Genomic DNA, 14493 nt, shown 5'->3' on the forward strand with positions numbered 1-14493 from the left:
AATTCACACTCAGAGCCTGTACTCTTAACTATGATGCCGCTTTATTTTTTTATTGTTGTTTTAAGCCCAGAATATAAAAAACACAAATTTTGGAAGGAAGCACCAGAATGTGACAGTGGTTCTGTCTAGAGAGTGGGACTGAGGGGACATTTTTAACTTCCCTTTCTTGCTGTTTAGCTCTTGGCAACAAGTCTGTGTTATTTAAAAAATAAAAAAGACCAACACAATCATTTTACATGCAATTACATAAAAATACAAAGTTGAGAAAGAAAATGATTTGGCCTCTTTAAAAAATCTGAATATTGTTTGATGTATGCCAAGCATTAGAACATTAGGTGCTCATTAGACAAGACTCTGGTACAACAGCCATAAATCAGACCTGGTCTGAGCAAAGCAGGCTGTGTATCACCCTGAAAGGTGACCACAAGTATTTGATGCAAATCACAATCTTACCAACCCAAGTTTTAAATGCCAAATGAAATCGGGAGGAGAAAAACAATCTTCTCATGGAAAAAGTACCATCAAAGGAAAAAGCAGTCATTAGATAACCACAGTTTGACTATTATCTTTCTCGCTATTTAATCAGAATTAAGTAAAAAGTCATAGAGAGCTAGCTTCTTTTTGTGAGGAGAGTTAGGGAGAAGGCTGGTCAGTGAGAAATGAACAAAGAAGAGTATTTATTTCATCAGAAGATTCTCAGTTGAATTTAACAGAAGCTATACTTTACTTTCAAGTGCTAAAGTGCTGGAAACAAGCCTGGATCTTCAAAAACACTTTAAAAAAATAAATTTAAAAACAACAACCTAAAGCTGCACAAGCAGACTAATTTAGAGTTTTCTCCTTAAAGCAGAGTAGCAAAATCAAGATCTTATCAAGCAGCTAATGATAATTACTGAGGCTGAAGTGTAGTAAGGAAAGCATTTGAGCTTCTTTAGATTGTGCTCCAAGTTTTAATCATTTTTACATTTAGTAATTATCTTCATTCTCACTAAAATGCTTTGCTAATAAATATTTACATATGAGGCATGTGGAAATGTGTGTCATTTTCACTTTAATTCTATTAATCACATAGAAACCACAGTACAGGGGAAAAGACTGAAAATTTCCCTTAGAGAATGGAATGTTTGCAATTAGCTTTTTGTAGCCTCAGTTTCCCAATCTTAAAAAAAAAAAAAATGTAGAAAATCAACACCAACCCTTCCTACTTCTTGGCTTGGTGAGGTTATATTTGAAAATGTAAATTGCTAAACTGTAAATAAAACTTGATACAAATTTTAGTCCTTCCATCTGCTGGCAGATACCTGAATTGCAGGGAAATCAAAGTGCCTGGAATCATCCTCCTCTGCCCTATCTTCCCTACGGAGGAAAAGCAGACAGGCCCCTTTCCCATGTCAGTTTCTGAGGGACAGGAACCCTGTCTGCTTCCCGAGTCCCCTTCCACCCTTCCGGAGCCACGTACATCGCACCAGGAGGTTGACAGTCTTCTTGGCCGGGTTGCCCACATTGTTGGTGGCTGTGCAATTGTAGTAGCCAGAGTCGCGGGCCTGCACTGAAGGGATGCTGAGGGTGCCACCCTGGGCCAGGGCACCCAGAGGCAGCGGGCCTGGTCCATGAGACCACTGCAGCTGGGGCAGGGGGTCACCGCCTGTCAGCAGACACTGTACGGTCACATTCTCCCCGGGGTTCACCACCAGAGTTTCATTCACAGACAGCTTCAGGGCTGGTGGTGCTAGGAGGACAAGAAGGGGTCTTAGGGGACCGTGAGGCAGGATTTGGAGGAGAAGTGGGAGGGAAACTGTGGGGCCAGGAACAGGCCTTCAAGGAAGAAGAGAGGAGGGCAGGAGGAAGGAAGGCAGGCACTCATGGTGATGTCCCCAGAGTCCTGTGTGGGCTGGGCACCATCTCCCGGTTGGGGGCTCAGCCTAGGTGGGCAAGAGGATGGGGGTGAGGGGAGTGCCTGTACCCGTGGTGTTGGTGAGCCGGAAGGTGACAGCCTTGTCCGGGATGCCGCACACGTTGCGTACAGACACCTGGCAGGTGTAGCTGGCATAGTCCTGGGGCCGCAGGTTCTTCAGCTTCAGGACCTTGGTCTCCCCCTGGGCAGCAGTGGACCAGTGGGGTGAGGGGCCGGCTTCGGTCTCCAGGGGTCTCACACACATTCAACAAGCACCCGAGGCTAAAGCAAATTCCCACTCTAGTTCCTATCTTTCCCAACCTTCACGCCATTGATCCCCAAGGAGACAGCCTGGGGTGGGTGCCACACTCCCCACACCTGGGCTGCCATGAGTCCGAGGGTGCCCTTTTACCAACCCCCCCAGGCCAGGGCCAGGACCAGGCCTCAGTTTCCCCATTCTGGGAAATGGAAGATTGAGGGAATCCTGCTCTGTCTTCCAATCCACAAAAACAGAGGGCTGGCCCCACAGGCCACGGCCACAGGCGGAGTTCTGACAGTCACCGAGGGAAGCCGCCTCTGAAGGCCCTCCTGGTAAGATGGCTCCATCGCCATCTCCTGGGGCTGTAGGAGACCCGAAGGAAGTGGGTCACTCTCTACCCCAATTCTTGTTGGGCCTGCCCGTGGGTTCCCAAGACCCGGCCTGCCTGCCCCTAGGGGGTGCCTTTCCTAATCGATAATGTTGTCAGAGGACGTGTAGCTTTGAGGACTCTCCCGCCCTCCGCGTCGCTCCCTGACCTCCGGTCCCCACTGGGCCTGCCAATCAGAATGCACGCTTCTGCCGTCAGAAGTCGTCAGGGTCAGGCAGCCCCCGCCCCCTCCTCCCCGGGTGAGCCGCGAGGAGACTGCCGCCCGCCCTGACCTGGGTGTAGAGGGGCTCATAGATGTCCACCCCGTTGTCCTGGCTGTGAGACAGGGTGTCGGAGCCCCGCTTCCAGATGAAGCGGGCAGGTGGGTTGGAGTTGACAGTGCAGCGCAGGAACACCGTCTTCTCCTGGTAGAAGTTGCCTCGAACATCGCTCACGGTCTGGTGCACCGTCAGCACGGGCTCGTCCAGGTCTGCGAGGGCACCGCCCCAGTGGAGTCAGAGCTGGGGGACCCCCTCCAAGGTGGGGGGGCTTGGGCCCCTGACAGCCCTCAGGGAAAGTTAAGCCACCCTCATGGGATGCTTCTAGAGAGCCTGCTGCTCTCCCAGTCCTGCAACTTTGAGCGTCCTGTCAGAAGCAGGGGACTGGACCTGTTGGCTTCTCAGCTATCCCTCCCCAGGGACCTGCATGGGAGGGATTGTCTAGTGTCACCCTCCTGTCTTGGGATGGAGGAAGCAGCTGCAGACTGGAAATCAGGAAACCCTGGTTCAAATCCCAGGTTAGCTGTTAAATTTGTAGAGTGACCTGCCCAAGTCCCTTCTCTCTCTGGACCCACTTCCTCACCGGTTGACTGGACTAGATTGGTGGTTCTCACTCCTCTTTGCACCACAGATTCACGGAGATTTTCTTTTAATCGGATGCCTGGCAGAGCTCACTGATGGAGCAGAAGTCAGAAGAGTGACCGCCTCTAAGGAGATTATTGATTGGGAGGGCGCATGAAGGAACTTTCTAGGGCCCTTTCTGGGGAACCCTCATCACCTGGATGGTGTTTACACATGTACATATATATGTAAGTATTCATTGAAATGTACATGGAAGTAGTGTACTCTATTGGGTGTAGTTTAATTCTCAATTTAAAAAAAAAAGTTTAAGAAAAAAATTCTGATGTCAGGGCTCTACTTCCAATCGATTAAATCAGAATCTCTGGAAGTAAGATTCAGACATTAATATATGTTTTTAAAAGATCCCCTAGAGATTCTAGTGTGCAGCCAGGGTTGTAAATCAAAGGTACCAACATTCCACATTCTAACTTCTGATCAGTCTGTCCTTCTCCTGCAGCTCACAAGGACAGTAGTCATAGCCAAGGCCATGGGTAGAGGCAGGGCAGTGGTGAGGCCCCAGTCATGCCTGCCAGCCCCTTCCAGCCACAATAACTTGAGAAACGACCCTCAGCCCCAGGTTGGGCAGCCCCTTGGGTGGCTGATGGGGGACAGAAGAGAGGGCCTGTGGTTCAACAGCTCACCACTTTATCGGGTCCCAATTAGCAGGCAGGGGAGGGGAATTTAATGGGTAAGTTCACTGTTGATATTAAGTGGCAGTGGTGGCCTCAGGAACTAAGGCAAACAGCCTCTTGGGCATGGGCACTGGAGGTGGGACCTCTTAGTGAGGAGCCTGGGGAAACTGGACTCAGATGGAGGCTGTTGGGCCTGGCCCTACAGCTTCTGGATACTTAGGTCAGCCTGGATGGGCACAGAGGTGGGTGGCAAACAGAGATGTAGCCTCTCAGAGGTCAAGGGGATATCCATGGAGGGCAGGCAGGGGCTGAGGGGCTTCCCATTCACCCAACAGCAAGGACTGAGGAGATATTGGGGGAGGGAAGTCTCAGAGCCACCCTGGGACAAAAGCAGAGACATGAGGAGCTAAAGAAAGAGCACTGGACCACAGTCAAGAGAGCTATGCAGTGAGCACATCAGAAGCCTTTAGTCTCAGTTTCTGCATCTGTGGAATGGGTACACGCCACCCTCTCCTGCCTCCCCTGACCACTTTACAGGGATGCTGCAAGGTCCATATGGGATTACAGATGGGACTGTGTGAGTGGTATGGGGTTGAACCACAGAGAGGCCTTTCTCTGACCCGGAAGAGAAAAAGTCTCTACAGTTGTTTTCCACTGAGGTGCCACTTCTCCACCCTCCTCCCCATGCCTCCCTCCCAGCCTGAGCCCCTAGGAGCAGGCCCCTGGCCCTGGGGTGAAGAAGGGGTCCCGCGACTCACACTGCACGTCCACCCGGATGGACTTGATGGCGGGCACACCCACGCCGTTCTCAGCCTTGCAGTAGTAGCGGCCGCCCTGCGTGCGCGCGATGCGCTCAATGCGCAGCGTCTCGTTGAACACCGACGTCTCCTGGAACTTGTCCGATGCACTGCCCGCAGTCTTGGTCCAACGCACCTGGGCCAGCCCGGGCAGGGCAGAGTCAGACCAGGCAGTGAGGGAGGGGGCTCCGCGCCCACCCCATCCTTTGCCACGAGCACATGTGGGGCATACACAGGCCTCCAGAACAAAGGCAAACAGCCTCCTGGGAACGCACACTGGAAGTGGGACCTCTCAGAAAGAAGCCTGGGGAAACTGGGATCAGATGGAGGAGGCTTTTTAAAAAGATAGTATGTGCAGCTGTTAGCGTGGGTTTGTGGGCAAGTGACCCAACCTCTCCTGCCTGCCTTTCCTCATCTGTGAAATGGGACTATTACTCATTTCCTAGGCTTACTGGGAAGATTAAGAGACCATATAATTAGTGTCTGGGAGACTAAGAACTTGATTAATTTTGTTATTGGTGTTATTCCACTTATTAGCTTAATGGCCTTGGGTAGGTTATGCATCAAGCTTCAGATTTCTCATCTGTGAAAGAGGTCTGTGTGGCAGCCAGCCTCCTCCACCACTGCCCCCCGTGGTCCCTGCCTCCTGGTATTCACACCTTTCTGTAGCTCCCTCTCATTTTGTAGCAGGGATGGTGTGGGTGACCAACAGAATTTGGAAAGAGTGATAATGTGTCACTTCCAAGATCAGGTTCTAAAAGACTTTGATTTCCATCTAGCTCACTCTCCTGGATCACTTGCTCTGGAGAAAGCCAGCTGTCATGTCATGAACAGCCCTGTGGAGAGACCCACCAGGGCAGAAAAGAAGCCTCAAGCCAACAGCCATGGAAGTTAGCTCGGAAGTGGACCCTTGGGCTCCAGAGAGTCCTCCAATTTCTGCAGCCTCCTGAGAGACCCCGAGCCAGAGCAGCCCTTAAGCTGCTCCAGGATTCCTGTCCTACAGGAACTGTGAGACAATAAGTGTTTGGTGTTTTAAGCCCCTAAATTTTGGAGCAATTGTTATGCAGCCATAGATAACTACAATTACATAGGAGTTCCCATCATGGCTCAGCGATAATGAACCCGACTAGTATCCATGAGGATACAGGTTCAATCCCTGGCCTCACTCAGTGGGTTAAGTCTCTGGCATTGCCATGAGCTGTGGTGTAGGTTGCAGAGGCATCTTGGATCCTGTGTTGCTGTGGCTGTGTTGTAGGCCAACAGCTGCAGCTCCAGTTTGACCCTTAGCCTGGGAACTTCCATATGCCACACATGTGGCTCTAAAAATAAATAAATAAATAAATAAATAAATAAATAAAACAATAATATAGCATAAAACCCACTTTTCAGAGTCATTGTGAAGCTTAGAAAGAAGGTATGCAAAACACTCAAGTGTGGTACCCGATACATATTATTCACTTAACACATTTCTGTTATTATTAACGATACCTTCGAATATGGGAAGATATCAAGGATCAAATAAGAAACTTGAGCTACTACTCAAAGTACTAGAGGTTTCAGAAAAACTGATCAGTTCCAGATTATTAACTCTTAAGAACTGAGGAATAAAGTAGGGAAGCTTCCATTTTGAAAATTGGGGAGGACTGCCCATTACCGAGATAGGGCAAGGCCCCTGATCCTGGTGAATATGTCAGGCCACAGGTCATAAAAACAGCAAAGATGAGAGAACTGGGTGAAAGGGAAATCTTCTCCTGCAGGGAGAGGCCACTGCAGGTCTTAGTATTATCCTTATCCCCTCACCACCCCCAACCCAAGCCTCATGGGCCCAGGGGTTATAAAATGTGGGAAAATCTACATGCAGTTTCAGGCGATTCAGATGTAAGTTGGGGGTGCTTTGGAGAAAGAACAAGACCATGAAAACATTTTTTCTTTTCATATTTGACATTTTACAGTTTCACTATGATAGGATTTGTTTACAAACTGCTTAGGACTTGGTTCATTTTTATCCATCTGAGGGTTTGTATCATTCTTTAATGCTACAAAATTCTCAGCCTTTATCTCTTTAAATCTTGCCTCCTCTCAGTTTTCTCTATGCCTTCTAGAATGCCTTATTTTATGTTGTAGCTTCTCTTTCTATCCTACATGTTTCCCAATTTCCTTTTCACATTTTCCACCCTTTTGTCTTCTCCAGACTACACTGTAGCTGATTTCCTCAGATCTATTATCCGATTCACCAATTTTCTCTTTAGCTATTTCTACGGTATTGAGGTCAAACTTTTCTAAAATCTATATTATTTTTATTTCTAGGATTTATATTTGCTTTTTTCATATATTAACTGATCAGATTTTATAATCTCCTATCCTGTGGATTCTACTCCTATTCTCTCTTTAAACATTTTAAATATATTTATTTTAAAGATCTTTTCAGATTGATCTATTACCTGTTACCTCAGATGTGAAGTGTTTAATTGTTTGGGTCTATGGACTGGTTCTCCTGACACTGTATTTTTAGATATGTTTTAAAATTCCACTCCAGGAGTTCCCACTGTGGTGCAATGGGATCAGTGGAATCTTGGGACTACTGGGACACAGGTTTGATCCCCAGCCCCACATAGTGGGTTAAGGATCCAACATTGCTGCAGTTGTAGCTTAGGTTGCAACTAAGGCTCAGATCTGATCCCTGGTCAGGGAATTCCATGTGCTGCCGGGTCATACAAAAAAATGATAAAGAAAGAAATGAATAAATAAAGTTTCACTCCATGGGCTTGTACTCAGTAGGAATCATCTTCCACAAAAGTCTCACTTGGGCCATGACAGGCCTGTCTGTGGTGTAGCTTTATGGTTGCCTATGCCCAAGATATATGGAGTCACAGGTTCCAACCAGTTTTTATATTAGTTTCTGAGCTTCAGGCTTCCTCACCATTTGGACAGTGCAAGACACAGACTGGACTAGAGTTATTCTCTCATAGGTGACTCTGTTTGCACCCACACCCTGAAGCAGAAAGTCTGCTTCCTGCTATGACTCGGGGTTGTGGGACAGAGATCTTCTGGACCCTATTCATAGGTGTCACTCTTCCAGATTTAGGTAGAAAATCCAGTTCCAGTTCCAGCCATAGATGGGTGTCATACCCCCCCCCAATATGTATTAATACTACTAGGTGAGTAGTATTACTACCCAGAGGTGAGTATGCAGTTAAGTCCCTCCAACCATGTCTTCAGCTTCTGCTCACTGCCATTACTACAGATTCCTCCTTCATCTTGGCCTCAGAGATTTCTTCTTTCTTGCCATTAATTTGAAGTAGGGAATTCCATGCCCACTCATTCCCTCATCTGCCCACAAAGTGGGCTATGACATGATACTTGCTCCACCCTAGACTCCATTACAGCAGGAACTGCAGCTATATCCTCAGGACTCATCACAGCGCTTGGCACATAGCAGGTGCTCAATAGATACTTATTGTAATGAAATGAGCAAAGAAGGCACTAGAAGGCATTTCAGGAGAGGTAAACAGCAGTGGCTAAAGCAAGAAGGACTAGGGTGTATTTGGAGAGGTTCAACTGAAGATAGGATGTGAGGAGAATGGCAGTGAGAGATCAGATGGGAAAGCTGGACAGAGGGAGGTCTTCAGTTCCACCCCCAGGAGGCTTCACTTGGGTCTGGCAGGTAATGTGGAGCCTTCATAGGTTTCTGAGCAGGGGAGTGACATGATGTAGCAGGTCTGAGGAGGAGGATTCTGGGAGCAGGGTGCAGGAATGAATTGGAGGGGGCGACATAGGAGAATGGGAGGCCAGTTAGAGGCTGCTGCAGTGGTCCAAGGACAGGACTGAAGGATAGAAGGAGATGCATGCAAGAGACATAAAAAGAAAGGCCTCAGAGGCTGGCTAGATGTGGGGAATATGTGGTGCCAAGTCAATTAAGAGCCCAAGGGTTTGAGCCTAGGTAGCAGGAAGAACAATGAAACTACAAATAGAAATAGAAAATGGGTGCATAGCCACACAGCCACAGCCACAAAGGACTCTTATATGCAATGCACTGGCGGACACACAGGGGGCCAGGGCAGCCTTAGGGAGAGGTGACTCGGCTGCCTCCCTGGCTGTAGGAGGACCATCCCTAAATTTATACCTATGCAAACACCAGCCTGAAGACTGGAGGCATTGTTTTCCCTTCTAAACACAACTTTAAGAAGGAGCGGGTGATGATGATAGTTTCAGATTGAAAGTCTTTAGGGGTTTCCTTGTCCATCTGCTTGTCTCAAGGCCAAACCTACTAAAACTGTCCCTGTTGCCAAAGATATCTTCCCCAAAGGATTTTTCTATCACTGTGCTTCCTAGGATCCAATCAAAACCCTTTCTGCTGCTTTTAAAGGTCACAGCAGCTCAAGCAAGTTCCCCCCATCCTTCCAGCCCATCCTCCCGCCTCTTCCCGTCAGCTCTCAGTGATAACCAGCCACTTGCCTGAACCTCCCACTTAGTCTGGGATAAAATGCACCTGGCTTTTCCAGATACCCCTCTTCTGTTACTTTCTAATAGTTTTGAGCCCCTAAAAGTACGGGGCTTGCCTACTAGAAGCCTCCTGAGGCAGAGACTGTGGTTAGTAACTCCTGGGGTCCCCAACCCAAAGATGGATACACTGCAAAGCTACTGAGAACACGGGTTCTGGATTCAAAATTCTGCTACTGCCCTCACAAGAGTTTCGCTAACCTCACTGAGCCTCGATTTCCTCCACTTCAAATGGGGGCCCTAATGCCTCCCTCACAGCAAGAGAAAACACTGGAGAAAGGACCTAGCACAGTGCTGGGCACACGGCTGAAGGCACACCTGAGGGGACGTCTGCTCAGCCGATACAGGGACAGAGTGGAGGTGAACAAGCGACATTTAGTCTTTCCCCTCATCTGTCAGTGCTTTCAGGTGGATACGCCCACAGCCTCGAGCCCTTCCCTGCAGAGTTTATTTTCCAGCTCCCCCCTCCCCACCGCCCCCCCCGCCCCCAGCCCCAGGCTCCTGTCTTCTGCTGACTTGACCCCGTTCACCTCCACACCCTGGCTCTCGCTGCCTCTTCCGATCCCAGAAGAGGGGATGGTGGGGGAGAGACGAGGTGAGGGTGGGAGGGGGCCATCAGGCCAGGGTGGGGGCTTACCTGGGGCCGAGGGTGCCCGGTGACCAGGCACTGCAGCACCAGGGTGTCCCCCTCCCGGATGGTGTAGACACGCTCGCTGATGTTGTCCTCTTTCACCACGCACGCCTGGCCTGCGTGTATGATTTGAGCCTGGGCTGGAGCTGGCGGGAGAGGGGGAGGTTTAGAGAAGAGGCACCAAGGCCAGAGGGGTCTAGGGCTCCCTCCTGAGTGGGTCAGGGGGAGGGGTCAGCCCAGAGCTCCCAGGCCCGTCAGAGGTCTGATCCCATTGAGCCCAGGGCCCCAGGCCAGACCCAGAAGGGCCAGGGACTTGGGAAAGGATCAATTCCTCCCCACCCGACCAGCCTGGCAAGAGACCAGTGCTCTTGGAAGAGCCGAGGATGGTGAGGGGTTTGTACTCTGTACAGCCTGCTTATCCCTCAGTGAGCACCACTGTCCTAGCAGCCCCCGTCGCAGAGGCTTCTGGTGCTCCAGCCTGCTCCCGTGCCGGCAGTCTCTGTTCCCAGCTGCTCTGGCAGCTGCTAGGTGCACAGAGCTCACCTACCTCAGGGATGGCTGGGCCAGCTCCATACCTAGGAGGTTACCCCTTCCCTGGTACTACTCCCCCACCCCCAGTGACTGATGGACACAGTGCAAAAGCCCAGTCCCCTTGCCTCAAGGAGGAGTGACCGTTATGCTGTTTGTGCTCCAGAGCTCCCCACCGCCACCCTGGGGAAGGGACAGGATCTAAGGCATTTTCACCTGGCTGTTTCCTTGTCCGCTCACAGTCGGTCCTGAGAGCACTGTCTCAGCAAATCACTTGCCTGAGCTCACCCTCATAAATCAACCCAGGCTGTGCTTTTAGAGAACCTGCGATATCCCGCAGCCCCACAGAACGCACACTCCCCTCACCCAAAGGCAGGTTACGTTCCCCTCGTTGCTCCCTGGACCTATGCCAACCTCCTCTCCAAAGGCCGGAAGTTCTCACCGAGGGCCTGGAAGCTCTTGCCAAACTTTGGCTCCTCCCGGGCCTCTTTCACAGTGCCCAGGGCTGGGGGACCAGAGTGAGGAGGTGGGCAGGGGACCCAAAAGGAAAACGATTGAACCAAAACAATTCAGAGCCCTCCTTCAGTGTCTAGCCTCATTGTCCTAAAGGCGAACCAGCCTCCAGCCCACAAGTATGTGGGCTCTGGGAAGGAGAGGGCAAGGCCCCCCAAGTTCAAATCTGTCTGCTCACAGTTGAGGGTGAAGGGAGTAGAAGTGGAAGAGCTAATCCAGCAGTGAGATAAAACCTGTGCATAAAATGTGTGACTTCCTCCAGGAAGCACTCCATGACTGACCTACATCATCTCTTCTTCTATATCCATCATCCCCACCCCAGAACCACAACGAATCATCAGCATATGTGTCTACCAAATTCAGGAGTCTAGTCTTGTCCTTCTACCCATCTGACCATGAACTTCACCTTGGTATCCCCAACATAAGACCCTGAATATAGCGAGTACCCAGTGAATGTTCAATGGATGAATGAATTGATAGGAATATCCCATAGTGAAATTGCTAAGCATCTTAAGAAAGATATAGAGGTCAGAGGAGAGGTCAGAGGAGAGACTTGTAACTATCTTTTGGAGGAAGAATCACAGAAGGCTCATTGGAAGATACAGCCTCGGTGAACAGGGGAAGAACCTGGAAGAACTATGCCTCAATGAATAGGGGGCTTCCTGCAGGGTGACAGGGCAGTCTTATATTCTATATGGCCCAGGGTAAACCACTATATCTTTGGCTCTTCATTTTCTCATCTCTAAGATGGAGAGAATGCTACCAAGCCTGAGTACACATAAGGGTGGATGTGATGATAACACAGGACAAATGAGACGTGCTTAGTAGAATTCTGTTGTGTTCCACTGTTGCCAGAAGTAGCACCTCAGCAGAGTCTCTCCAACCAGCGCCGATGGGACAGTCATGGACTAATTACAGGGGTGGGTCCACAGAGCAGCCTGGCTGCAGGTCAAGCAGCTTGTGAGGCAGCCTCTGGGAGTGATGTAGGCCATGTTTAACCATGAGACTCTGCAAACAGCAGCAAGTTCCACGAAGAGTGGCAGGTGCCGTCAACCCAAAGTCTAGTGTCCAGTCTGGCTGCAAATGAACCTAGGCTAGTTATCAGGAGACAATCCGTGTGACCTTGGGCAAGTCAGACCTCATGGGCCTCAGTGTCCCTACCTGTATAAGGGGAGTAGATTGGATAATTGCTAAGGGCTTTTTCAACTCAGACTTCCTATGAATCTTATAATCTTACAACAAGGGAAAAATGAACTACTGATAGTCCTTGTATCAGATGCACCCTAGAATCTGGGGAATGGGTCTGAACCTGTCAATCCCTGCAATGAAAATGTATTGGAAGAGATAGCCATCCATGGCCAAGGTCCCCGGGAAATCTCATCAGGAAACAACCTGCCAATGCATGATGCGCATGCCAGCTGCTGATAAGAGCGGGAGGTTGCATGCATGTCTGCAAGAGGCCTGGGGTGCCTCTCAACAAGGAAGACATTGATTTAACAGGTTCTACTGGAAGATAAGCTGTAATCTTGGACACTGTGGCTTGCCTGTAGCCAGACAGTGTTGTAATGACAGGCGCTCTGGTGACTGATAAGGAATATTGAAAGAGAGCTGGAGAGCTGGACTTTCTCAGGGCCTGGCCAGCACAAACCAGAAAAGACAGGGCCCGGCCAGCATACGCCAGGCCTCTGGCCACCTGACAGGTGTGCTTCCTCATTAGAGATGCTAAACTGACATCATGGATGATGACATCTTTAAGATTATCCAACTCCCGGAGTTCCCGTCGTGGCGCAGTGGTTAACGAATCCGACTAGGAACCATGAGGTTGCGGGCTCAGTCCCTGCCCTTGCTCAGTGGGTTAACGATCCGGCGTTGCCGTGAGCTGTGGTGTAGGTTGCAGACACGGCTCGGATCCCGCGTTGCCGTGGCTCTGGCATAGGCCGGTGGCTACAGCTCTGATTCGACCCCTAGCCTGGGAATCTCCATATGCCGTGGGAGCGGCCCAAGAAATAGCAACAACAACAACAACAACAGAAAAAAAAAAAAAAAGATTATCCAACTCCCTTTAATAATATTAACTATTAAGACAATCCAACTCTAAAATGGTAGAACCACTCTGAAAGAGATTTTGTCTTTTTGCCATTTCTTGGGCTGCTCCCACGGCATATGGAGGTTCCCAGGCTAGGGGTCTAATTGAAGCTGTGGTCACCGGCCTATGCCAGAGCCACAGCACCGTGGGATCCGAGCCACATCTGCAACCTACACCACAGCTCACGGCAACGCCAGATCCTTAACCCACTGAGCGAGGCCAGGGATCAAACCCGCAGCCTCATGGTTCCTAGTCAGATTTGTTAACCACTGCACCACGACAGAAACTCCCTGAAAGAGATTTTTGACAGCACCTACTTAGGTTAAACAATTGTATGTATGATGCAGGAATTCCACTCCTAGGTAGGTGCCCAAGCACTAGAGTTAGTGTTTATGATAACCAAACAATGGGGCCAAGAGTATCTGTAGTAGCTTTTACTCATCACATCTAAAACCAAGAAAAAACCCACATGTCCATCAAGAGCAGCAAGGGTAATTAAATTCTGATATAATCATACAATGGAATATCACACAACAACGGGAAAAGGAACTACTGATAGACAAAACCACACTGTTGAATCTTTTTTTTTTCTTCTTTTTACGGCCGTACCAGTAGCATACGGAAGTCCCTGGGCTAGGGGTTGGTCGGAGCTGCAGCTGCAAGTCTACACCACAGCCACAGGAACACCAGATCCGAGCCATATCTGTGAGCTCCATCGCAACTCAAGGCAATGCCAGATCCTTAACCCACTGAGTGAGGCCAGGGATTGAACCTGCATCCTCATGGACACTATGTCAGGTTCTTAACCCCCTGAGCCACAATGGGAACTTCCACACTGTTGAATCTCGAAGCACAATTTGACTGAACAGACTCAGACATACAAGAGTAAATAGTGTATAATTTCATATATCTGAAATTCAGAACTGATTGAAAAACCCATCTGATAGTAACAAAGCTCAAAAGAGTGGTTATCCGTGGGTGGAAGTGAAGGATTACTTACTGGAAAGAGCACAAGTTTCCAGGGAGGGGGTGGGATCCCATCTAGCGGGATGGAAATGTTCCCACGTCTTAATCTGAGCGGTGGTTATAGAGCCGGTGGAATGTGTCAAAATGCATCAAGTTATTTGCTTAAAATTTTACCGTATCGAAGTTATACTTCAATTAGATAAAAAAAGAGCATCCACGACGCTTTGAGGCCATTGTTCGTGGAGGTTATCCAGGTTCCCCTGTTGACGCTGAACATAACAATGACCCGCTCCCTTCATGCTGAGTCCTTCCGAAGCTGCTTCCGAAGAATGGCTGACTTCTTCCCAGTGGAGATTTGCCTTCTGGAGCAAGTACAGGCTAGTTGCAAAGCACCCAGGCCCCCACGGTCTCGGCACTCCAA

At 49.4% G+C, this 14493-nt stretch overlaps 1 protein-coding gene across 1 annotated transcript in view; it reads right to left on the reverse strand.

The window, feature by feature from the left end:
- Nucleotides 1–14493, reverse strand: part of MDGA1 (MAM domain containing glycosylphosphatidylinositol anchor 1) — a 60359-nt gene that overhangs the window by 16385 nt on the left and 29481 nt on the right. The window contains exons 2-6 of the mRNA XM_047796118.1: nt 9986–10125; nt 4810–4984; nt 2814–3010; nt 1964–2096; nt 1460–1729 (exon numbers count right to left, since the gene is read on the reverse strand). Of these exons, the coding sequence (XP_047652074.1) occupies nt 1460–1729; nt 1964–2096; nt 2814–3010; nt 4810–4984; nt 9986–10125 (915 nt within the window). The remainder of the gene's footprint in view (nt 1–1459; nt 1730–1963; nt 2097–2813; nt 3011–4809; nt 4985–9985; nt 10126–14493) is intronic.

The sequence above is a fragment of the Phacochoerus africanus genome, chromosome 9 (genome assembly GCF_016906955.1).
Source record: "Phacochoerus africanus isolate WHEZ1 chromosome 9, ROS_Pafr_v1, whole genome shotgun sequence".
In the NCBI taxonomy this organism is placed as follows: Eukaryota; Metazoa; Chordata; class Mammalia; order Artiodactyla; family Suidae; genus Phacochoerus; species Phacochoerus africanus.